This window comes from Oryx dammah, unplaced genomic scaffold (genome assembly GCF_014754425.2).
Source record: "Oryx dammah isolate SB20612 unplaced genomic scaffold, SCBI_Odam_1.1 HiC_scaffold_26, whole genome shotgun sequence".
In the NCBI taxonomy this organism is placed as follows: domain Eukaryota; kingdom Metazoa; phylum Chordata; class Mammalia; order Artiodactyla; family Bovidae; genus Oryx; species Oryx dammah.
In genome coordinates, this window is record NW_024070210.1 from 2,850,524 (window position 1) to 2,874,249 (window position 23,726).

Here is a 23,726-nt window from a genome sequence, read left to right on the forward strand (position 1 = left end):
TCCAGCACGTTGCTGTGGAATAGGCTTAGCGAAGCGCGTCCCGCGCGCGTGTAAGGCAGGCCCGGCTGCCGCGCCTGGTAGGCCAGGTGTGGAGTGCACTTCTGACATTTTCGCCTTGTGATGGGCTTGTCAGAGGCGACCCCGCTGCAGGTCGAGGAAGGTGTGTGTATTTCCTAGTGCAAGTCTCAGCATCACATAGGTCAGTAGGTCATCCTTAGGTTGCGAAGAGCAGCGATTGTGGTGGTCCAGTAACTGTTTTGGCCCCACTTGTGTTTCAGGGCAAGATCCTGGTAGGGACAAGGAACGCTGAAATCATTGAAGTTGGAGAGAAAAACGCGGCGTGTAACGTCCTGGTGAGCGGGCACGTGGACGGCCCTGTGTGGGGACTCGCGACCCACCCCTCCAGGGACTTCTTCCTGTCTGCTGCGGAAGACGGGACAGTGAGGCTCTGGGACATTGCTGACAGAGTGCGTGCAGCTTTTAAACGATGTTACGGTTTCTAAGCAGCAGAGTCCTAAACTGCACTTAGCAAGTTCACAACTGTGTGGAGAATTTGGGGGAGACTTGACTTTGTAAGCTCTCTACTTAATGTCGTTCTCTCTGACCCCCCTGGTTCTGATGCAGAAGATGCTGAACAAAGTGAGTCTGGGACACGCTGCTCGTACCGTCTGCTACAGCCCGGAAGGGGACATGGTGGCCATTGGGATGAGAAACGGAGAATTTATCATTTTACTTGTGAGCTCCCTAAAGATATGGGGAAAGAAGAGAGACAGACGGTGTGCAATCCATGACATCAGGTCAGTCAACCAGCGGAACGGGGTACCTAGGGTATTCTCTAAGTGATCCCGCTTGAATTTGGAGAAAAGGTCCTTGGTGCCTGTAGCATCTCACCCCACCATAAACTGCGCGCTGAGACGTGGCTGCTCGTGTGTGTGCCTGCTTCTCCTTACTGAGTCATGAGTCTGCTGGACACCAGCCACAGCACCTGGTGACGGCAAGTCCTCGGGGACGCTTGATGAACACATGTCCAGCAGGCTCATCTCACCAAGAGTTATTTTTTCACCTGTCCTTCGAAAGCCTGGAAAGTTAGGGAATTCCCTGGCAGTCCAGTGGTCAAGATTGGGCACTTTCACTGCCACGGCCTGGGTTCAGTCCCTGGTCAGGGAACTAGGGTACCACAAGCAGACAGCACAGTGAAAAAAAAACCTGGAAAATTAAAACCCCTAACATCTCTTACAAAGCCTAGAAAATTAAAACTTTCAACCTCAAACACCTTCTCTTAATCTCTACTGAATATATAGTTCATTCCTTTAATCCATTGTCAGTGAACATCTGTGCTCCAGAATCTGAATTAAAATTTTTCTGGAGCCTTTTTAAGTGCTTAAACTTTTGTTAACAGTGGTTACCATTTACTGAACCTGGCACTTCCCAAGGGGCACTAGTGGCAAGGAACCTACCTGCCAGCCCCGAAGTGTAGACGACCTGCGTTCCATCCCTGGGTCGGAAGACCCCCCGGAGGAGGGCATGGCCACCCGCCCTGTTCTCACCTGGAGACCCTCGTGGACAGAGGGGCTGGGGGGCTGCAGCCCGTGGGGTCGAAGAGTCAGACATGACTGAAGCGGCCTTAGCACACGTGCACACTATTTACTGAGCACGTGTGATCATCAGCACTGAATCTGATCTGTCAAAACTTGCTGGCTTTTACCAGTAAGACCGTTTTTAGATTTGACACCTTCCTCAGGATGTCAGTATATAAAACAGTAACCATGGCTTCCCTGAGCCCTCCAGTGTTGTATGTCAGCAAGACCACGGAGCATTTTCAAAACACCAAACCATGTGGCTTCACATGATCACTAGGCAAACAGTACTTTGTGTATTTATGTGGCAGATAGTATTTTATTTAAAAATAACTTCCTCCAAGCTCCAAGTCGCACCCCTTCATCTAATAGCCTGACATGAGTTAAGCTGGTCTGTGTCCAAGCTGGTCTGTGTCACTTGCTGTCAAGATAGGACTTTAGCAGATAAAAGAATCCTATCTTACTGAATTATGTAACTAGTAACAGATGTAAATTGTTAGTGGTTTTTTAAAAGCTGAGTTACTTTTAAAGATGAAATGAGGAATCACTTAACACTGACGTAAAATATAAACCTGTTTCATGTAAAACAAATATGGTTATCAGCCTACAAAATCTGTTTTGCCTATCAGGCAAATCTGTTTGAGGCCATATCACACACACTCATCTTGAATACTTACTAAGGACTAAACAGAAGGAGTCACTGGTCTAAGGTTGTTTTAGCTGACATGGCTTCAAGGGGCCTTAGCTGTGGCGCCCGGGCTGAGCTGCCCCGAGGCACGTGGGATTCCAGTTCCCGGACCAGGGACCTGAGCTGCGTCCCCTGCACTGGGAGGTGGATGCTCAGCCCCTGAGCCACCAGGGAGGCCCCTTGGATGCTCACACTGCTGTACGTGACATGGTCTAATGCTTCTCTGCTTGTCATCTCTTGTTCTATGTTCAGATTTAGTCCAGATTCCCGGTTTCTAGCCGTGGGTTCCAGTGAGAATTCAGTGGATTTTTATGACCTAACACTGGGCCCCACCCTTAACAGAATCAGCTACTGCAAAGACATTCCCAGCTTCGTCATTCAGATGGACTTCTCTGCAGACAGCAGGCACCTCCAGGTACAGCACCCACTGTCCTTCTGAGTAGTTCTGCTTCTGCATGTTAGTGCTTTTGAAACTCCCGTCCCAGCTCAACTCTTGCCTTTCGTTCACTATCACTGTTCACGGTTTCTGTATAATTCCTTACTAATCTGTTCTTCTGAGTCCTTTTTTTTTGCTCACAGATTTTTATTCTCATCTTTTAGTCTTAATTATTTTAGAAGTGTAAATCAGATAGCATTTTGCCAGTATACTATAAACTATTTCTGGATTTTTACTTCTCACATGATGGGATTCTTGTTCCATTTTAATATTATGAAAGGTCTCCACTGGTTGCTATAAGCGGCATGTCTATGAAGTGCCTTCAGGAAAACATCTTATGGATCAGGCTGCCATTGACAGAATTACTTGGGCTACATGGACTAGGTAAATATTTCTTGTATTCAGAAGGGAAGAACTAACTGAAAGTCAGGAAGATTAGAAAATCCTATTTCTGAACAGCTAGAGCCATTCCCAAGGGAAAGTAATTGAGTTTTAAGTTTTTGTTACCATCTTGAATTCTTCCTAAGAAAATGATATACTCAGGGTGGGACCCCTCTTGATCAAATATATTTCTGTATCATTCTTTTAATTAAAGGAAATCAATTGTGACTTTAAAGATACCATATTTCCTTAAGTAGGTTTAATAACAAAAACATGTATTGAGTATTGTTAGACAATAGTATTATTTCTCTTTCTATAGGAATGTTATTGATAGCAGCTGTTAGAAATGAAACCTTATGAATGGGTTCAAAGTTGCTGGCTGTGGACCAGTTAACCATGAGTAATCATCAATGAAAATGAAAGATACCATCAAATTCCTGTAACATAAACACTTAATTTTTAAAATAGTTCTGTCAGCTGTTATAAAGTATAAATTGAATTTTTGAAAGATTGTTTAGTCTAGAAACCCTTAAAACTAAATTTTCAAAAAGAAAAGGTCTATGTGCGGGGGATTCACATCCCAGGAGAAGCTCAGGCTTCCAGGTAATGCCTTTTCATAATTTATTCTTATATCTAAATAACATAATTAGGTACTTAGCGATTAATTACCATGAAACTTTTTCAGGATGGTAAACCTGTGTTTGCTATGGTGGGTTTTTTTTATTCCTTCTCTGTAGTATTCTAGGAGATGAAGTTATGGGAATCTGGTCCAGACACGCTGAGAAAGCAGACGTCAACTGTGCCTGTGTCTCTCATTCAGGAATCAGCCTGGTAACGGGAGATGACTTTGGCATGGTTAAGTTATTTGACTTCCCATGTCCTGAAAAATTTGTAAGTTTATCTTGGGTTTCGTATTTTATGTAACTTTACCCCCAATTTACTTTTAATCATTAGTACATTTTCCCACATACTATGTGCTAAAATATATTGTCATCTCATGATCTGAAAATATTTTGAAATCTGATTCTAAACTTTTTTCCAAACTTCCTAAATCCATTACTCTGAAATAAAAGCGGTTAGAAATTATCTCCCCTTGCCCTCAAAAGTCATGCCGTCTTCTCAAACGATTCTAACAAAGCTGCACTCAGCCTTTTACCAGACCTTTAATCCATCTGTTACCACACTGCTTTTCAACGCAGACCCATCACTCTGAAAAAGCATTTAATCAATAGCTGTGGTCCAAACTGCTGACTCCTCCAATCTTTGTGATGGAGACAGTGGTTCCTGACAGAAACCTTTGACTTCTGTGTTTATCACACACACTGAGCCTTGTTCTTTATTGTTTTTTAGGCAAAACACAAAAGGTTCTTGGGTCATTCACCCCACGTGACAAACATCCGATTTACCAGCGGTGATCGACATGTTATTAGTGCTGGCGGTGATGACTGCAGGTTGGTGACTTTCTCAGCCCAAGATAGGCCAACTTACTAGTTAAGAGATTTAATATCACTTCTTCTGACAGGTTCATTGTATGGACTCAGCTAGTCAACATCATTAAGGCAGCAAAACCAGATGGCTCTTTGGAGTTTGTATACTGTGTACTAAAAGGACTTAAAAAGGAAAAATTTTATGCATGTATGATTTGAAAGCTTAATAATTGAAAAACTGTTCTAAGAATCTAGAAAGATCATGAACTCACTGCTCTTTTTCTGATTGCAGTTTGTTTGTCTGGAAATGTGTACATATGCCTCACTGAAAGATACGGATGCTGAGAAGATTCTGTAAATTAACAGCCTTGAGAAAAGCAGGACTACACAAGTGGAAAAAATAATCAGAACCAAGCCCTGCACGGTCAAGTGGTGCTAACTTAAGATTGAAACAGGGATAAATGCCCAAACTTGTCAAAATGAAGATTCATCGGTTCAAAATATTTGTAATATGCATGAGGTAACTGTCCATAATCCAAACACTGCCAGGTAATCCCATGTCAAGAAAGGATTAAATGAACTGATGGTGACAGCCAGCCCCCATTCTGGGAAGTGTGCAGATCTGGCAGGCCTGCTGGGGAGGTTTGGGAGACAGAGCTCCTCAAAAAAAATGAACCAAAACTTCAAAAACCCAACTTGGATAATTTTCATCCTCTGTTTTAGCAAAGCTTTTTTTTTTTTTTTTTTTAATTTTTATTTTCAAGATTTAACTGTTTAGTATGTTATCTTTGTGTTTACATAAGGAAATATACCATCACCCTAAAGGATCACAGTTTTTAAAAGGCAAACATTATTTTCCCTAAGAAAACATACACGAGGTCTGCTGGAGAATATAATGCTTCCTAAGCGTTAATAAACTCCCGCTTATAAAGGACAACCTTCTCCTGAAAGTTTTAAATTCAAGAGCAAATCCCAAGTCAGTAGTACACGATCACTACTTTTCATTTTTGAGCTGCCACTCTTAATGTCCAGAATTCATCCCTGTAACTCAAACAGTAAAACGTGATTATAGCCTCATTAATGGAAAAGTATGATAAACAATCGTTTCCAGTGATGTACAGTTTAAGGTTTTAGACAGTAGTACTATTTAACTGGGAGAGAATGCTGAGTATTTAAAGATGCAGGCTAAGAGAAACATTTACCATGTAAACTAAAGCATTAAATTCACATTTACAAAGTTACACAATTTAGTAACTCTTGAAATAAAATTTTTATAACCTTTTTTTCTATGGAAAAACTTGTTAAACATATGCCACCCCATAGGCTGACTTCCAAAAGGAATGAGTATCGGTCCACTTATGAAACTTGTCTGTGACAGTTCTTTCTCGGTGGACTGGGGCTGAACTCTCAGATCTCTCCTCCTGTTCACTTTAAATGCTGCCAAAGATCAGTACTTGCCATTCAGGAACTTCCTCTTCAGCTCACCTGTAGTTTCCTGATGACTGGAAATTATGCAGACTGCTACTTAAAAATATATTTTTCTAAGAATGAAGAAGTTTAAGATGCTGTACTGGCCCTATGACTCCTTATTTTCATGTGGTGATTCTCTTTGTAGTGTAAGAGAGCCTTTCAGGTTTCTGGTTATCTGTTTTCTACGTGCAATACCCTGTAAATATGAAAACCAGAAAAGGCTGAGTTACATCATGGAAGCCCAACCAGTGACTGAGCCTGGTCTGTTTTAGAGCTCTGAACAGCTGCGTCTGAAGAACTGACTGGGGTGTTCCTTTAAGAAGCTTGAAACATTAAGATCATTTTCTTTCATTTTCGTGTCAATGGATTCTCCTAAATTAAGCCCAATTTGATGAAACACTATTATTTAAAGTTCTGTTCATATATACTATAAAAGAGCAACTGATAAAGCTAAAAATCCCCCTGAACCCCCTCTATTTGAGGCGGTTGCAGCTTCAGATGTTCCTTGGGTCAAGTTTACCTGCTTCTGGCTGAAGAGAAATGCCAGTCTCATTACACGGCGGGTAGAAACTCCGGCCGTAATCACGGAGCCACACAGGGGTGACCTGCTTCCCCTGCGTTGTCCTCCTCCCCACGGTCGGCGTGCAGGTCCCGACGCGGTCCCGCCGAGTTCACTCGTCAGCCCACAGCCGCCGTCCTCACACCAGCCATTGACTGAGGCCAGGTGAACAGCCGTGACGGGCCGTGTGGATTCCACCGTTCATTTTTTAACCCAGAGGGTTGTTCCCGTGGGTAGTACCTGACTGAGCTCCCCAATTTGTAAGCTGAGCTCTCCCCTGGCACCGCTAGCCTCCTCTCTGTAGGCAAAGGCATGCCCGGACACCCTAGTGCCACTCACGGCCACCTCTGCTCCCTTCCTTTTCTGTGAACTTTTTTGATGGTGGTTCATTTTGGACCAAGTTATAGTGAACTTCTGCCTGCCCATAAACCATAGCAACTGAAAGATGAAAGTCTTAATACATCTCCTAAAATAGAAAAAAATCTGATTTCAGCATATTATTTCCTCACAAAATGGTTGAACTAAATCACTTGAGCCCTTGAGTCTCCCGCTTACATTCTTTACAGTGAAATTATGAGAATACAAATATACTCCCATTAATGAGTGTTGACACTAAAAGTCTGTTTAAATTTCTGTAAATACAATTTAAAACATTTCTTCTGCAGAAATAAAGCATCTCAAGTTAAGTCAACACTCGAATGAACAAGTACCTTAGATTTGGTGGAGTAAAACTTTTCAGAATGAAGTGGAATTGATTGCCATTTCACCCGAGGCTAACCACACGGTGGCTTAATGTATGCCCTGTGTGCCGTCTTGCTGCTTCTGATGTTTCAAGTCTTACAAGCACAGCAAAGCGCAACTTAAAAGATGGTTTAATAACTGGTTAATTCTTTCTTCTTCCAACAGCAAAGAGACAGCCACAAGGCTGCAGGTTTCAGCATCTGAAACATGGACTTTTACACACATGTAGTTTTATTATCCCTTGGATGTATGACTAATAAGCATGTCAAACAATTTTTTTTTTATAGTTTAATTTGGTCCTTAAAATATTTTGATCTTTACTATCCTTTTTGCATTAACTCTTTTTTTCTAACCAACTTTTAGCTTTACTTTTTAAAAAGCTACATTGTCTTTAAAAATCAGTGATCTGTTATTTAATTCTAAAGAATTTGACACTTCTTGCCTTAACAATTTTAAAACCACACACAAAACTATATTTTCATTCAGTATCCCAAAAGTTAAGTCCTATTTTGCAGTTTACCCATCTGATCTCTGTAATTATATAGTCTGTCATTTAAAATATACTATTTAAATCTAGTTTTTACATTTAAAAAATTATCTTCAATAATAACTATATTTTCTGTGGAGTTTATTTCTGAGAACGTTATTTTTCAGAACGTGAGACTATGTATGTATAGCTATAATCTTGTGAGTTAAAGTTTGTTCTGATACCTTATGTATATACTTGTAAAAAATTTTTGTATGATTTTGTGATAATGTAGATCCCCCAGATACTTCTTTAAAAAGCATATGTTAACAGTAAATGAAAGCATTTTAAAGAACTGTTGCTATTTTTTGCCTTTGCCATTCCAAATATGTTCCCCTGCACGCCCCACCTCACTCACCCTTTCTCAGAAAAGCACGGGAGCAGACATTTGGGAGCCATTCACCAAAGCAGCACTCAACTCAAAAAGCCTTGGTAGTCAGTCACTTTGAAGAGCAGGACTAAAGAACTGTGTCATGCCACCTCAGCACTCTGGGCCACTCCCTGTTTTCTGCGGAGTCGGAAGGTGAAAGCAGCCATCCAGCTTCCGGAGTAAGGGCCCCCCCCCACCCCCCACTCAGCGCTCGACACGCAGCACTGCTGCACCTCAGCTGGGCCGTCAGCAGCAGCAGTGACAGCACCACGCTGTAAATTCTGATGCCCAAACACAGCAGTGTACAAACACGCCTCAAGGGTTTTAATAGATGTCAGCTTGTCCTTAAACTGTCTTTCCACAGTCAAAACAAAACAACAAAAAAAGAGCCAATGTTAAAGTCACTTAATAAACTTACAAACTTGAAAAATTAGACACTTCAGATAGGCAATAAACTTCATATTATGAAAGCAATATATTCCAAGTTTCAAAGATCTGACAGATTCTGCAGAGCTTCTTGCATCAGTAGAGGGAAACTCTCAAACGCCACCGTCTTCTGTCCGGTAGGACTGGGTGTCACTCACTGAATAAACAAAACCAAAAGTTTTCCAATTAACTGCTTTAATTAACGTCAGTTAATAGAAGTTCAGTATTTTCAGACATTTGCTCTACAGATTACAATGTAAAGATAAAGTTTGTAAAAGAATAAATTATATAAGGTACATAAAAGATACTAATATATGCATTTAAATGTAAGGGTCACAGTAAAAATATTTTGAAACAATTTCAATGTTTAATAATGTCCAAGAAAACTGATGTGAAAATTTGTAATCTGAAGGCCTTTAGTTCACATAGTGTATTCAGAAGTTAAAGGAAGTCTGAGGCAAACAAACAGTTGCTGAAGGAAACAAAACTTGGTTTATGTAGTTCAATTATCTTGCCAAAGACCTTTAAGTGAACAGCAGACAAAAACTGATGCTTCCCCCAAATTTGTATGCTTACAAATTTAACAAAGTATTACATATACTAGAAAACCATTTGAAATGACATTAGAAAAACTACTTCTAACCTTTACCTGGTCTGAGGTCGAATCCATTTCAAGGCATGTCGCGGTGGTACAGTAATGGTGGGATGATAGAACGCGCAGTCAGGCCGTGTACACTGAGTGTTAAACCTACAGTGCTACAGACAGAGAACAGTTTCAACACAGCTGCAAAGCTGATGCAGAAGCCCACAGCAACCCGCCCATAAGGGCGACGGGGCAGCAGATACAGACTGTTCACATTGACTTTGATACTACTGAAGCCCTCAAACAGGAACCCCCACCAAGACAAAATCCTTATCAAAGAGTAACAAGATAAACTTCAAAAGGAACCTAAGCATCTAATACAGAGTTCCTCTCGTTCGTGCAACAGCCACGTGCCCATCCTGCCCAGCACCCCCCATTTTCACCCTCAACTGCGTCCAACCGCAGCTGGGGAACTGAAGGCCTTTCACATGGCCACTAGGCTGCTGTTTCAGAGAGGTGATTCATTCCAGCAGCCACACAGCTGGAGACGCATCGACCAATCTCTAGCGCAGACAATTAGAACTGCGGATACACGTGTGGACTGCAGATGGCGTCATTGAGTACTGCTGGACCTCAGCGCCTCCGGTCTGGCATGCGGGTGGGGCAGGGGGGACACACGTTTGGAGCAAAGAAGAGCGGAGCCCGACGAGCAGCAGGGAGCGTCCCTCTCCCGGGAGGGGAGGCTGCTGCGCTGGGCCGCTCAGTCATGTCTGAGTCTCTGCGACCCCACGGACTGCAGCCCACCAGGCTCCTCTGTCCGTGGGATTCTCTGGGCAAGAACACTGCAGTGGGTTGCCATGCCCTCCTCCAAGGGGTCTTCCTGACCCAGGGATGGAACCCGGGTCTTCTGCTCGGCAAGTGGATTCTTTACCGTCTGAGCCACCAGGGACGCCCACGGGAGGTTAGTCTACCAACATTAAACCGGTTCAGACAACTTGGCCTAACGGGCCACACACAGGCTCAGGGACAACTAGGGAATAACTTAAAAAGGTCTTAAAAACCATGAAGTTAACTCTTAACAAAAAAGTTAAACTGGGAAAGAAAAAAGACAATCTGTAGTTTGCTAGTGAACAGGCTGCCACTGAATTCCTTTCGGGGAAGGTGAAAGCTCTTACTTTCGGATGATAGAAGGGACACTCCATCTTCTTACAAGCTGGGAAGTAGCGGCACAGCTGGCTACTCGAAGGCGGTGCTGCTGCTGTGGCTGCAGAGATGAGGGTTGCAAAATCATTTTTAGTGCAGTTTGTGGATGTTTTTATGGGAACCACTTTAAAAAATGGACATTTGTAATATTCACTACTCAAGATACAATACTTTAGAATGCTACAGAATGGACACATCTGTTCTGTAAAACTAGTTAACTGATTCTTACACAATGATCTCAAATTATTTCTTTTTAATTCAGTTTACAGTCACAAAACTTTCCCCTCTTCACTCAAATGCAGAAGTGCAGTCACTGACCTGGTTTTGGAGGCAGTCCTGGGGTTCTTCGGCTCATGTGAGTGAAGGGACAGTCTGGTTTAGTACATTTTGCATCATATTTACAATTTGGATGAACAAACAGACACTTCTCAGCAAATTTACAATTGGGAAAGGCTCTATAAAACAAAATAAAACGTATTATTCACATTTAATCTCCCAAATACATGTTTTTTTGTAGAGATGGTCCACTGTACTCTTAATTCCATCACTACTTGTTTTGAGAAACACTGAAGTAACAAGAAAAAAAAAAAAAGCAAACTCCCATTTCTAAATGATGCCAGATATCAACACAGGACACAAATGCCTATTTCAAAGCCTGGGGGGGGTAACAGACTTTCATCTCAGGCCAAGTCACCATGAGAAGCAGAAGTGTTTCTTGGGACAGGAAGAGACACCGTCTACTCTGTAACTGAGGTCTCTCTAACATTTTATGCAACAGGGCGTTTGCTACCACCAGTGTGTTCTGGCAAAACTCTTTGTTAGCCTTTGCCCTGCTTTATCTCATACTCCCAAGGCCAGACCTGTCTGTTACTCCTTCAATGTACAGAATCCTCAAAGAAACCCAGAAGTTTCAGTATCTCAAGAGGCACAGAGGCGACCCCTGCCGCCTCGCCCTCAGACGACACCAGTGTGTGCTGTCCTGGAGGGCATACAAGTGCCGCTGCGGCACGCAGTTACAAAGCGCACGCCTGGTCACAGAGCCAGAAGGAAGCTCTCCCGAGGAAGTGACCTGAAAGCCAGGAGCGAGCTGCTGCGACTCACTTGCAAGGCGACACGGGGTGATGGTAAGCGCACTCGTCCCCGTTCTTGCAGGCAGGCCAGTACTTGCAGCGCTCCGGCAGCTTCTCCGGCTTCTGCGCCACGCTCAGCTCGCTCAGCTCAGCTACAGAGGGGAACGAAGTAAAAGTCTTTCACTCATTATAACCTATTCAGGACATGACACCTTTAGTAAACTTCCCTCAATACCCAGTCTTAGAACCTTATGTTCTTCCAACAAATGAGTCCAAATAATACAACTAGAATCTTACAAAAGATTACTAGGATGTAGACTAGTGTTTTCACTGGGAAGAGGAAAGTGGACAGGGACGCTCAACAAGAGTCAGTTCTCCCTGAAAATTCCAATTCTCAAAATTATTGCAGCTGAATGAAGATTAAAAGAGAAAAGAGTGTCAACTAGGGAAGCAATAAAATGAAATGGGAACTGGAAACTCGAGGTGATAAAAAACGGGAACGAATTCCCATATTCAGATTAAGATGATTAGTGTCTAAAAACAAGCGTTCCCACTCGCCAAGGTATGCGCAGCTTTCTAGGTGCAGGTGATAAATTCACATCAATGGACAAAGGGAGGAAAAGACTTTGCCTAAAGCATCACAAATGTCCTATGACCGAGAGGAGCCCAGAGGATCACTTAACAGATCAGAGTGAGGCTGCCCAGATGTAAGGTGGTCCAACAGAAGAAAGCCTCACGGAGGAGACCTGCTCAGACAAGCGGCCTGGAGAGCACACGCATGGCCCCAAGGTGCTACTCAGCACCTCCCCTCCTGGGGCGGGCCAAATGGCACCATCAACGACGCGGATGCCAGAAAACGGCACTCGTGCCACCAGACTACCGCCCGACTCGGGAAGCAAACGCCTTTTCATCTGGGATCTAAACTCTATTTTTGGGCTGAGCTGTGCGGCACGTGGGATCTCTGCTCCCTGACCAGGGAGGGAACCCAGGCCTCTGTAGTGGAAGCTGGGAGTCCTAACAAACTGGACGGTCAGTGAAGTCCCCCATGACATCTAATTTTTAAATGACGGCAACTAACGGAAACTTAAAACAGAATAAACCAAGCAGCACCTGAAGACCACAATGAGACGCCAGCTACTGACCCAAGACACCCGAGAAATGGGTATTCTGGAAAATGGAGTAGCGTAGCTACTGACATCTCACGAGCAATACTAAAGAAGTTAAAACACTTGTACAAGGAAACTATCTGATGAAAAAATGTCATATATACACAAAGTTCACAACTGGTTTTCTCTAACGTTTACTTCATAAGCTATCAACACTCTTCCTGTTTAAGAGGCAAATTCACTTTTTATTGCAAAGTATAAAATCTGGGCTGCCGTGAAAGGCCAGCCAGAGTGGCTTAAAACCGCTGCAATTGGTGGCATCCTTGAAACACCGGACAGGAAAGCAACTAACGAGTGTCAAAGCCTCCCTTGGGCGGGCAGAGCAGGCTGGACGAGAGCCTCCTGATGGAGCCTTCTCGGCCTCCCCTGTGTCCTCTGCTGCAGAGCTCCATCTGAGCAGCAGCAAGAAACTGAGAGGCCCGGGTCAAAGCCGTGATGAAGGTGGCTCCCCATCACTCAAAGCCGTGATGAAGGTGGCTCCCCATCACCACAGGCGTCTCTGTGATAGCCACAGCACCGCGCAGCCTGAGGGCAGCAGCATACACCAATAAAGCTGCGCACGCACATCTACGTTTAAACAAAGTTAGACCTGAAACTGCGCTTCTCACGTGGCTCAGGGGCAAAGAATCCGCGTGCCAGTCAGGAGAAGCCAGTTCCATCCCTGGGGTGGGCAGACTCCCTGGAGGAGGGCATGGCAACCCACTTCAGTATTCTTGCCTAGAGAATCCCTTGGACAGAGGAGCCCGGTGGGCTACAGTCCATGGGGTCGCAAAGAGTCAGACGTGACTTGGCAACTAAACAAGACCCCAAGGTACCAAAAGTTAAACTACCAAACTGAAATCCAAAGTACTAACAACACTGGAATCTTCTCATATTTTAAACAAAATATACGGGGTCAAGAAATCTGAACTGCCTGACTACTGCAGTTCTTATCACCTCAGTTATTAACACTTACAATTTTTCTTCCTTTGAAAGAAAAGTCAAGATTTTACAACTCACTCCCCCAATCAGAACTGATTCACAGCAGTCCACTCTGTTCAAGATAACAGCAATATGTCCTTTGCTCACTGACGATCTCCCCCTAAAGGCTATTGTATTTTTAGTGACTAAAAAAGGTATTTAATACATTTTCGTATCTCTAACAAGAGGATTACTGTGGGAAAATTTCAGAACCCATTATTGCCTTTTCTTTGATGCTCTTCATATTCAATATTCAGTAATTGTCTCCCTTACCAATGAAAGTGTTCCTAAAATCTTTGTAAGCTGTGAGGAATATGACTGGCATTCGTATCAAGAATGAAAATGCTCAGGGCACTGCACGGGCCCCTGATTTCCAGTGAGAGAAGCATTGCTCAGAAGTGTTCATCTGCCAAAACCATGTCACTATTTGAACTGAGTTCATCTCTACTACTATGCTTCTGTATCAATGTAAACAAAAGGTTTTTTCCTAAACCTCCAAGAAGTACTTTGAAGTATCAGATAAACTCCTTTCAAGGGAATTTCACTGAAGTAGAAATAACATCAAAATCCAAATAGAGTTTTCTGTCCAGTTAATTACTAATTACAAGTGTAACCAACTACTGCTGGTTCAAGGGGAATATAACATAGTTTCTAAATGGGAAAAAAAGAGTAAACAAGGCACCAAGCAAGAATTCATCCTTCAACAAGCATCACAGAGAGGTATTTGTTGGGCTCCATGGTGGCACTCCATTTTAGCACACACAAAGGACAAACAGTTTCAAATTCAATTGGTCATTTTGTCTAAAGAAGTATAAAGGCCACTACCAAATTATAAATAAAAGACCTCCAACCAATATTCATTCGAAGTAGAGACACACGGCAAAGACGTCCTTCACGACGCCAGCACCCTGAGAGGGCGGGCTGAGCCCCCACACACCGTTTGCAAAGCTACCATCTGGGTCCTCAAGCTGCCTGCTCAGCACGTGCAACCGCTGCGGGTGGAGGAGGCCCGCGAGTCCCCCGTGTGAGGCTGCAGGGTGCTGGGCGGGTCTCATTCCTTCAGAGCACATGTCCTCCTCTTGATCTGACATGTATCCTGGGGGGCTGGGGACACCGTCCAGCGTCACTATAAACTTGGGACTCGCAGGTTTATCTGGTTGTACAAGATCTCTGCCAGACAGATAGAAAATACCAGAGAATTAGGGAAACGCACAGAAAGCCGAGCCTCCTACAGCGCTCTTCAAAAAGCTACCACTGCCCCGACTGGCCTGCGGTTTCTTCACTAACAAACAGGCCTTGACAGGACTCCCAGGGACAGCTAGCGGATTCCTGCTCACACATGACGACTGGGGCCAATCACTGTGGCGGCGACACCAGCCCTTCAGGCTGCCCTCAGGGTGCTCTCTCTCAGCCCTGACCCCGGCGCCCACTGGACCCTCACAGGGTCATGTGGAAACAAATGGAGGAGTCAGCACCTATGCTCAGAACACAAAAGCCAGCCGTTCTAAACTTACACTGAGTTTATCAACTCTATGTTTGTTTCCTTACAGATCATTCAGTCCATTATCTACGGCAATAATCACCCCAACCCAATCTGCTAACTCTCTGATTGAGAGGTCCTAACTCATCATCGGGCTTTTAAAATTTCATTTCCTGGATGCGCATAAAGAAAATAATCTTATTAAAAGATCTAAATCATATACTGATTTATTTATATGATAACAGACTTCTGAATAAGAAAGATGAACTGAACTTTTTGAAAACTGGGTGTGCCAGTGATGCACGGCCTAACTTCTCAGTCAATTCAGCGTCTAGACTAGGGGCCGGGACGGGCAGGAGGGAGCTGGGCACTGGCGGTTAACCTCCACTATCTATCGACACACGAGCTACACGAAAAAAAGAAGCCATCTACCGTGTCTGCACAGGGTGTCCTGAAAGGGCCCGGAGGGCATCTGCCGTCTTCATCCCCGACTCCTGGTTTGCTGCCACTACTAGCTCCTCAGACAGCTTTGGCTTCTTCAGAATAAATGATCTCGTGTCTGCATGGACCATGGATTCCATGTCATAGTAATCTGAGCCAAAAAAATTGGCCACAAATGTTTACTTTTGAATATAACTTGCATTCCCAACATCACACACGTGAGAAGAATGTCAATCCTTTATATATTTGTAATTATTTTAAAGGAAAGTTACAATGGTTCTACTTAGGAATAAGGCTGCAATTCTATGCCAAACATCTTTCCAAGAAGTCAAACATTCCTTTGCTCATACAGCGTATTACCAAGGCATTCTAATGAACTTCCTGCCTTCAGCAGAGAAGAAAGGTTCTTCCATGAGGCACCTATGGGATATTATTAACAATATAAAGTACAACAATATTTTCTATAAACAAAGAATACAGACTCCTAATGTGCCCTAGAATCATGATACAAAGGCTGTTTTTAAAACACTCTTTCTAAACTCTGTTTTGTTCATTTTGCACACTTACAGAACAGCACACACCCTGATGAAAACAGTAAGAGTGGCATAGTTTCTGCCTGGTTGAAGACAGACTACTTTGAAAAAGAATTTTAAGATGAATAGACACTGATAAAAATACAGCAAGGATAACACTGAACTTAATGCAAGCAGCCACAGACCACATCACCTACAACATAATTTTCAAGCTCAACTACTTTATAAAATACACCAAGACCTGGAGCCCAGGACATGGACCGGCGACGCAGCAGCAGGCGTCAGTGACCAACGTCAGGAGCAGCTCTGCTCCGCAACAGGCAACGGAGACCACAGCTCAGAGCACACTGACTCAGGGCCGCTCACTAAGTAAAATGGATCCTGAGAGCACTGCGCTGGCTACACAAAGGGAAAACAGAAGAGCGCAGGGACCCCAGGGCAGGCTGAACAGATTAAGCAGCAAGAAGGCTGGAGGCCTAAAGGGTCTTGTATGTACCCCTGTGCCGATGGGCTTGGATTCTGGTCGAGAAGTAATAAGTAAACCAGGCTTTCTAAGCAGTGAAGCGATACGAGCAGGTTTTTTTTAAGAAAGACAGACAGTGGCAGGAATGGACTGGAGCCCCACGGGGCTGCTGGCCACGCTGTCACCCTCTAGCACGCCTAGAGGAGAGGTGACACGTCCCACACTCAGGCGGGCACCAGCGGTGACAGCACGTGCATTCTAAACTACCGACCAGGAAGGAGGCAACCTGCTCCCCCTGCAAGGGCAGGAGACGCCGACGGGAATAGGAGGAGAGGGAGGAGCAGGCGTCAGGACAGGATAGAGCGCAGACTTAGCGGTGGGCAGAGACACATTTCAATTGTAGACTTCTTTAGCTTGAGGTCTTTGCAGGACTCTCAGCTGTTCACAAAGAAGTTGAAAACTCAGATTTGATTATTACGAGCGGGAAAGAAGAAAGAAACAGAGTCTCTGCTGATGGTGAAATGAGAATATGTGGTCAACTGTCCATATTCAGCGCAGCTATCTTCTCCCTCAGCCCTCACAGGGAGCCCAGGAAGCAGGTCCCTCCCGGGTTGCACTCAGAGCTCTCCTCTGGCTCACCGCAGCCGCACAGCTAGCAGGCGGAGGGGCCAGCGTGCGGTCCGCGGGCTGCGGCTCCTCACCACCCGCTTCTCTTTGAGGCACAGCAGTTCTACTAGCCTGCATCTCTGGAGAATATGGACGAGACGGAAATAATGCTCAGGGCGGGACACAGGATAAAGGTAACATTTTAAGGGGCAGGAGAGGAAGGGAACTGAAGGAGAAGGAAAAGGAGCTACTGGAAAAACAGAGAGTAAAGTCCCAGAAGACAGAAGATAGAAGATGGAAGGCAACATGGGAACGTCAGGGCTACACATCACAGAGTGCAGAGAGGTGTGCACAGAAAACAGCTTTAGTTTCGACATGAGCCTCTCATCACCCCGCCAAGACTCCTGCGCGTGGCCTGGGACAGGCAGAGCAGACAGATGGCAGAGTTAGAGACACCTCCTGGGTGAGGACCACAGGCTGAATCCACACATTTGCATCCTCCTGAAACTCTAAGGCCTTACAAATAGCTGTGAAAAGAAGAGAAGCGAAAAGCCAAGAAGAAAAGGAAAGATATAAGCATCTGAATGCAGAGTTCCAAAGAATAGCAAGGAGAGATAAGAAAGCCTTCCTCAGGGATCAATGTAAAGAAATAGAGGAAAACAACAGAATGGGAAACACTAGGTATCTCTTCAAGAAAATTAGAGATACCAAGGGAACATTTCATGCAAAGATGGGCTCGATAAAAGATAGAAATGGTATGGACCTACAGAAGGAGAAGATATTAAGAAGAGGTGGCAAGAATACACAGAAGAACTGTACAAAAAAGAGCTTCATGACCCAGATAATCACAATAGTGTGATCACTCACCTAGAGCCAGACATCCTGGAATGTGAAGTCAAGTGGGCCTTAGAAAGTATCACTATGAACAAAGCTAGTGGAGGTGATGGAATTCCAGTTGACCTGTTTCAGATCCTGCAAGATGATGCTGTGAAAGTGCCGCACGCAATATGCCAGCAAATTTGGAAAACCCAGCAGTGGCCACAGGACTGGAAGAGGTCAGTTTTCATTCCAATCCCAAAGAAAGGCAATGCCAAAGAATGCTCAAACTACCGCACAATTGCATTCATCTCATACACTAGTAAAGTAATGCTCAAAATTCTCCAAGCTAGGCTTCAGCAACACGTGAACTGTGAACTTCCAGATGTTCAAGCTGGTTTTAGAAAAGGCAGAGGAACCAGAGATCAAATTGCCAACATCCGCTGGATCACTGAAAAAGCAAGAGAGTTCCAGAAAAACATCTATTTCTGCTTTATTGACGATGCCAAAGCCTTTGACTGTGTGGATCACAATAAACTGTGGAAAATTCTGAGAAAGATGGGAATACCAGACCACCTGACCTCCTCCTGAGAAACCTATATGCAGGTCAGGAAGCAACAGTTAGAACTGGACATGGAACAACAGACTGGTTCCAAATAGGAAAAGGAGTACGTCAAGGCTGTATATTGTCACCCTGCTTATTTAACTTCTATGCAGAGTACATCATGAGAAACGCTGGACTGGAAGAAGTACAAGCTGGAATCAAGATTGCTGGGAGACATATCAATAACCTCAGATATGCAAATGATACCACCCTTATGGCAGAAAGTGAAGAGGAACTAAAAAGCCTCTTGATTAAAGTGAAAGAGGAGAGTGAAAAAGTTGGCTTAAAGCTCAACATTCAGAAAACAAAGATCATGGCATCTGGTCCCATCACTTCATGGCAAATAGATGGGGAAACAGTGGAAACAGTGTCAGACTTTATTTTGGGGGGCTCCAAAATCACTGCAGATGGTGACTGCAGCCATGAAACTAAAAGACGCTTACTCCTTGGAAGGAAAGTTATGACCAACCTAGACAGCATATTCAAAAGCAGAGACATTACTCTGCCAACAAAGGTCCATCTAGTCAAGGCTATGGTTTTCCCAGTGCTCATGTATGGATGTGAGAGTTGGACTGTGAAGAAAGCTGAGCACCGAAGAATTGATGCTTTTGAACCGTGTTGGAGAAAACTCTTAAGAGTCCGTTGGACTGCAAGGAGATCCAACCAGTCCATCCTAAAGGAGTTCAGCCCTGGGTGTTCATTGGAAGGACTGATGCTGAGGCTGAAACTCCAGTACTTTGGCCACCTCATGTGAAGAGCTGACTCATTGGAAAAGACCCTGATGCTGGGAGGGATTGGGGGCAGGAGGAGAAGGGGGCGACCGAGGATGAGATGGCTGGATGGCATCACCGACTCAATGGACATGAGTCTGAGTGCACTCCGGGAGTTGGTGATGGACAGGGAGTTGGTGAGGGATAGGGAGGCCTGGTGTGCTGCGATTCATGGGGTCGCAGAGAGTCAGACACGACTGAGTGACTAAACTGAACTGAAACTCTAAAAACACCTCACAAAGAAAATAACTGTAAAAGAGAGAACCAGGGACTGTCCTATGCTCCAGTGGTTAAGAGTCCACACATCCACTACAGGGGACATGGTATGTAGGGGCAATAACCACGTTTTAAAAGGAGAAAACTAACTTAGTAGATCTCTAAAAGCTGAGTCTTCAACTAACAATGAAGAAATATGGATCCCAAGCTTCTTCCCAGGCCAACAAGGGGGGCCTGGGAGGGGCTGGGAGAAGGCAGGACACAGCAGAAGCGAGTTCAAGTGTCCATCCAGAAGCAGGTTGCTCTCCCTAAACTCTGTGTATCTGTTTCCTTTTCTGTTATTCTTACCACAGCTATTCCCCTACCGCGACCCTTGAAGACACTTGGAATAACTGGAGATACGCTTTCCTGTTGATCATTGCTCAAGAGGCTTACGGATGAAGCATCATGGTCTGACAGAAAAGGTGCAAAATTAACTCAATGCATACTATTAAAACTGTAAAAAGCAGTTAGATTTCCTGATAATCTTTGACCACTTCTCCCCTGGAGCAAAGTGGAGCTTTAGACTCCTGAAAAGGTAAAAACAGAGGGTTTCTAGACTAATGAATGCCAGCCATTCTGAAAACTGTGTGTGTGTGTGTAGTAAACATCACACAGTAGTCATTGCTGAGGTGCCTCCCTCAGAGTGTGTGTCTGTGTCTGTGTGTGTGTATAGTAAACATCACACGCTAGTTAATGTTGAGGTGCCTCCCTCAGTCCCATCCCCACTGAGCTCCCAGAACCCTGGCACCCAATCTACTTCTTGAACGATCTTTCTCTGGAAAAGCTGACCAACCTAAAAGACTCAGAGACACAGGCATCACACCACCGCCAAAGCAGACAGGCCAGACAAGCCACTCTTCTACCGCAGGACCTACATTCAAAAGTCAAAAGTCCCTTACCTCATCCTCTAATTAATGAACCCCAAAGGCCAATCAGCTTAAGTGCCCCGCTCTTAAATACAAGTCAAGCAAGGATCCTCAGACATCTGAGAACCTCTATCATGAAAAACAGTGATCAAAACAAACCACCTGGGGAAAACAAGACCAAGAAGGGAGGGGAGAAAATGTCCAAAACCACCTTTAATATCTTCAGAGAAATAAGAAAGTACAGAGGACACGAAATAAAGCCAGGGTATTAAAAAAAATAAAAGGGATACGCAGAAACAAAAGGGCTCTCAGAAATAACAGAGTGGGAGGTAGGCAAAGTGCTCACTCATAAGCCTGGATGCGGCTTGATGCAGACAGGATGTGCACTGTGGGTGAAAATAAGTGAAGGAAACAAAAAACGTGCAAGCGCTGATGATGCGAACGCACGTGACTGACCTCAGCTACCGAACACCGCGAATGAAAGCACTCTTACGCAGACACATGATGGAATGCTGGGAAATGAGGGCAAAATCCAGAATGCAGAGCATCTCAGCACTTTTACAGACAGAGGGAGAAACCAGAGAGGGAGAGAAGAAAGCCACAGAGGGTGTCAACACCAAAGTATTTGCCAACTGGGTACGATGTGGCATCTGGGCAGAAGATAATCCTTGGAGAGAAAAAGCACGCCTTTCTGAGCTGAAGGCCAGGAAGGGTAAGGGAATATCGTCGTTGACTGTGGAGTCCTGAACACAGGTGAGGAAAATTCAGTTAGGAGTCGATACGGAGCAGTCGAGGAACCAGAGCTTCCAACAACGGACAGGTTTAGAGGAAACAGAAAAAACAGGATCTGAATTTAAGACTCCAGGGATCCAATGCCCCTCATTTATTCAGCAGTTATTAGCATTTCACACGCATCTGGTGGGGCCAGGCACTGAGAACAGACGTAAATAAGGCGCTCACCACGGCCCTCAGGTGGCCCGTGGTATGTGCCTGTGTGTGCTGGGGGTCAGGGAGACAGGCAAGCAAGTTACAGCAGCTCTGAGAATGATACGTTCCGGGTAAACACCTGGCCACGATATTCTAACATGAAGTCAAAGTGAGAATAAGGTTTTACAGGCCAGAGGACACTAAAGCAGCTCAGAGCAATGGAGAAAGTTCCATGGAAAGCAGGGTAAGGATTCAAGAGGTCCCTAAAGCAGCGGCATGAGCAGCCAGCGGTTTCTAGGGACCAGGGTGAAATGGTGTCAGAGGAAGCAAATTTCTGTGCGAGGGGAACAATGTAAACACCACTCAGCATGAAGAAAATGCAGATCCTGACTCCTGGCCCTAAAAGATTTTCACAGTTGTTAATGTAGCATCTTAGGGCACGATCTAAGAGATACCGGATACATTAAATGAGGTGTAAGGAATGGAAATAGCAACTGAAAAATGCTAGATTACAAATGAAAATTTAATATTAGTACCAACCTTGACTGATCTGCAGAGTTTCTGCCATTACGGGATCAATTTGCAATCGGGATAACAACTGCCTCTGTTGAGTTCCTAGAACATAAATTTAAAAACTTCACTATGCTTAAAAAAAAAACAATAGCAGGTCATGTGTGTCCCAGAAATTAAGACCAAAATAATCTTTCTGGGTTCCTAATCGAAAGTCTTTAAAATAACTTAAAGCTTCCACAATACAATTTAATAATAATCCTAGACCAAAGGTCTGTAAGACCAAAACCTGTACTCAGGTTAAACCAAAAATGACCACGGTTCTCCCTGTCTGGAAGCTGGTTTCCTTCGACTGGAGAAAAGCACAGTGATAAAGGCAAAGGGCTGCAGAAGCCAGGGGGTGGAGCTGCCTGGGCCCTCGGCTGGCTCCCTGGGAGACCGGAGACAGCCGGCGGCAAGATCCCCGCGAGGAGGGTCTCCCTCTGCTGCTGGGCTCTCAGCGGGTAAGGCAGCCCCCACCGCAGAACAGAGTTCCCAAAGGACACACTGAGGCCCAGATGGGCACAGAGAGCAGCGCCCAGGAAAGGAGACACTCGGAGCGCTGCAGCCCAGGCCCTACACCGCCGAAGGCGGGACGGGCACTCAAGAGACCCTGTAAGACACACGGCTGGAGCATTATTTCTTAAATGGATTCACACTTTTCTCAGTTACACTGCAAAACAAAACAGACACAGAACGGACTTTTCTATCTTCAGGTTGAGGTTTGCAAGGGCGTCATCCTTCTCCAAACGCCCCCAGCCTAGCAGATACTCGGGCCTCACTTGCTGACTTAGAAGTGATACAGTACGATGCAGGAAGGGACGTAGTTGAGAGGGTTCTGAACACTACTGAAACAGCAGTAAGATCGTGCTGCTGCTGCTGCTGCTGCTGAGTCGCTCCGTCACGTCCGACTCTTTGCGGCCCCATGGACTGCAGCCCACCAGGTTCCCCCGTCCCTGGGATTCTCCAGGCAAGAGCACTGGAGTGGGGTGCCGTCACCTTCTCTGACCGTGCGCGCCAACGCTTAGTAAGCCTATGACGTCAGTTTCCCAGGACAGTCTGCTCACTCAGCGCAAGTGTGTGAAGCTGGCAGCTGCTTACCGACTATCATGATTCATCGAGAGGTTTTTTTAAAAAGTCTAAAATTTGCCAAATTTTTATCAGCTATTTTCTTTTAAATATAAGTTACACTACATTACTCCTTAATGATGTGCCCTGTTCCCCCAAATAAGTTAATTTCTTCCAAAATTACCATGGGTGAAAATCCAGTAAATCCTCAGGAGCTGACCCAAAACAGATTATTTAGCCAAGTTGTATTCCTGAAGGGCTGCCTGGGAAACTGACGTGCAGTTAGGTTACAGGGAGTATGCTCTTTCAATTCAAATACTAACAGATCTCTTTAGCATAAACAGTGGACAATGACAGAATTACACACTGTAATTTCACAAAATAGACAGATGCAAGAAGACCATGCTCTCACAGTTCAAGTTTTGTTTCACCTCTCTAACCTTTTCAAAGCATCATTTTTAGAGATCCAGAAGAAGGATGGAATTCTAAGGTATAGGCTTCTAAGATAAATCACGTACAAGATTTTGTCATTAAAGGTCCACAAAAAATTCAAGTTCTCTGTGACCTGCTGCCTCCATATGAAAACTACAGTCAAGTTACCCAATGATACCACATTCTAAAAATTTACCTTTCTCAATGTTTCTAAGGAAACCAATTATTTTTACATCAGTAGTCCTTGACTGTGATTCAAAATCTACTTCCTCTTGAAGATCTTCAAACTGTCTGCTGCCTTCAGATGTTGAATACTCATTCATTTTAACC

At 44.5% G+C, this 23,726-nt stretch overlaps 2 protein-coding genes across 14 annotated transcripts in view; one reads left to right on the forward strand and one right to left on the reverse strand.

Annotated features, from left to right (window-relative positions):
- The window catches only part of EML5 (EMAP like 5), a 154,428-nt gene extending 146,332 nt beyond the window's left edge, over positions 1-8,096 (forward strand). For 6 of the 10 annotated variants that reach the window (XM_040227497.1, XM_040227499.1, XM_040227503.1 and 3 more), the window contains 6 exons: positions 279-467; positions 625-797; positions 2,518-2,680; positions 2,982-3,085; positions 3,820-3,973; positions 4,433-8,096. In XM_040227497.1, coding sequence (XP_040083431.1) covers positions 279-467; positions 625-797; positions 2,518-2,680; positions 2,982-3,085; positions 3,820-3,973; positions 4,433-4,573 — 924 coding nt within the window. In that variant the 3' untranslated portion in view covers positions 4,574-8,096. The remainder of the gene's footprint in view (positions 1-278; positions 468-624; positions 798-2,517; positions 2,681-2,981; positions 3,086-3,819; positions 3,974-4,432) is intronic. The other 4 variants (XM_040227498.1, XM_040227501.1, XM_040227502.1 and 1 more) reach the window with 2 other exon arrangements.
- A 382-nt stretch (positions 8,097-8,478) lies between these two features.
- Positions 8,479-23,726, reverse strand: part of ZC3H14 (zinc finger CCCH-type containing 14) — a 40,526-nt gene continuing 25,278 nt past the window's right edge. For 2 of the 4 annotated variants that reach the window (XM_040227508.1, XM_040227510.1), the window contains 8 exons: positions 21,888-21,962; positions 15,496-15,655; positions 14,521-14,753; positions 11,489-11,609; positions 10,706-10,842; positions 10,360-10,448; positions 9,251-9,357; positions 8,479-8,758 (listed from right to left, as the gene is read on the reverse strand). In XM_040227508.1, the coding sequence (XP_040083442.1) occupies positions 8,752-8,758; positions 9,251-9,357; positions 10,360-10,448; positions 10,706-10,842; positions 11,489-11,609; positions 14,521-14,753; positions 15,496-15,655; positions 21,888-21,962 (929 nt within the window). In that variant the 3' untranslated portion in view covers positions 8,479-8,751. The remainder of the gene's footprint in view (positions 8,759-9,250; positions 9,358-10,359; positions 10,449-10,705; positions 10,843-11,488; positions 11,610-14,520; positions 14,754-15,495; positions 15,656-21,887; positions 21,963-23,726) is intronic. The other 2 variants (XM_040227509.1, XM_040227511.1) reach the window with 2 other exon arrangements.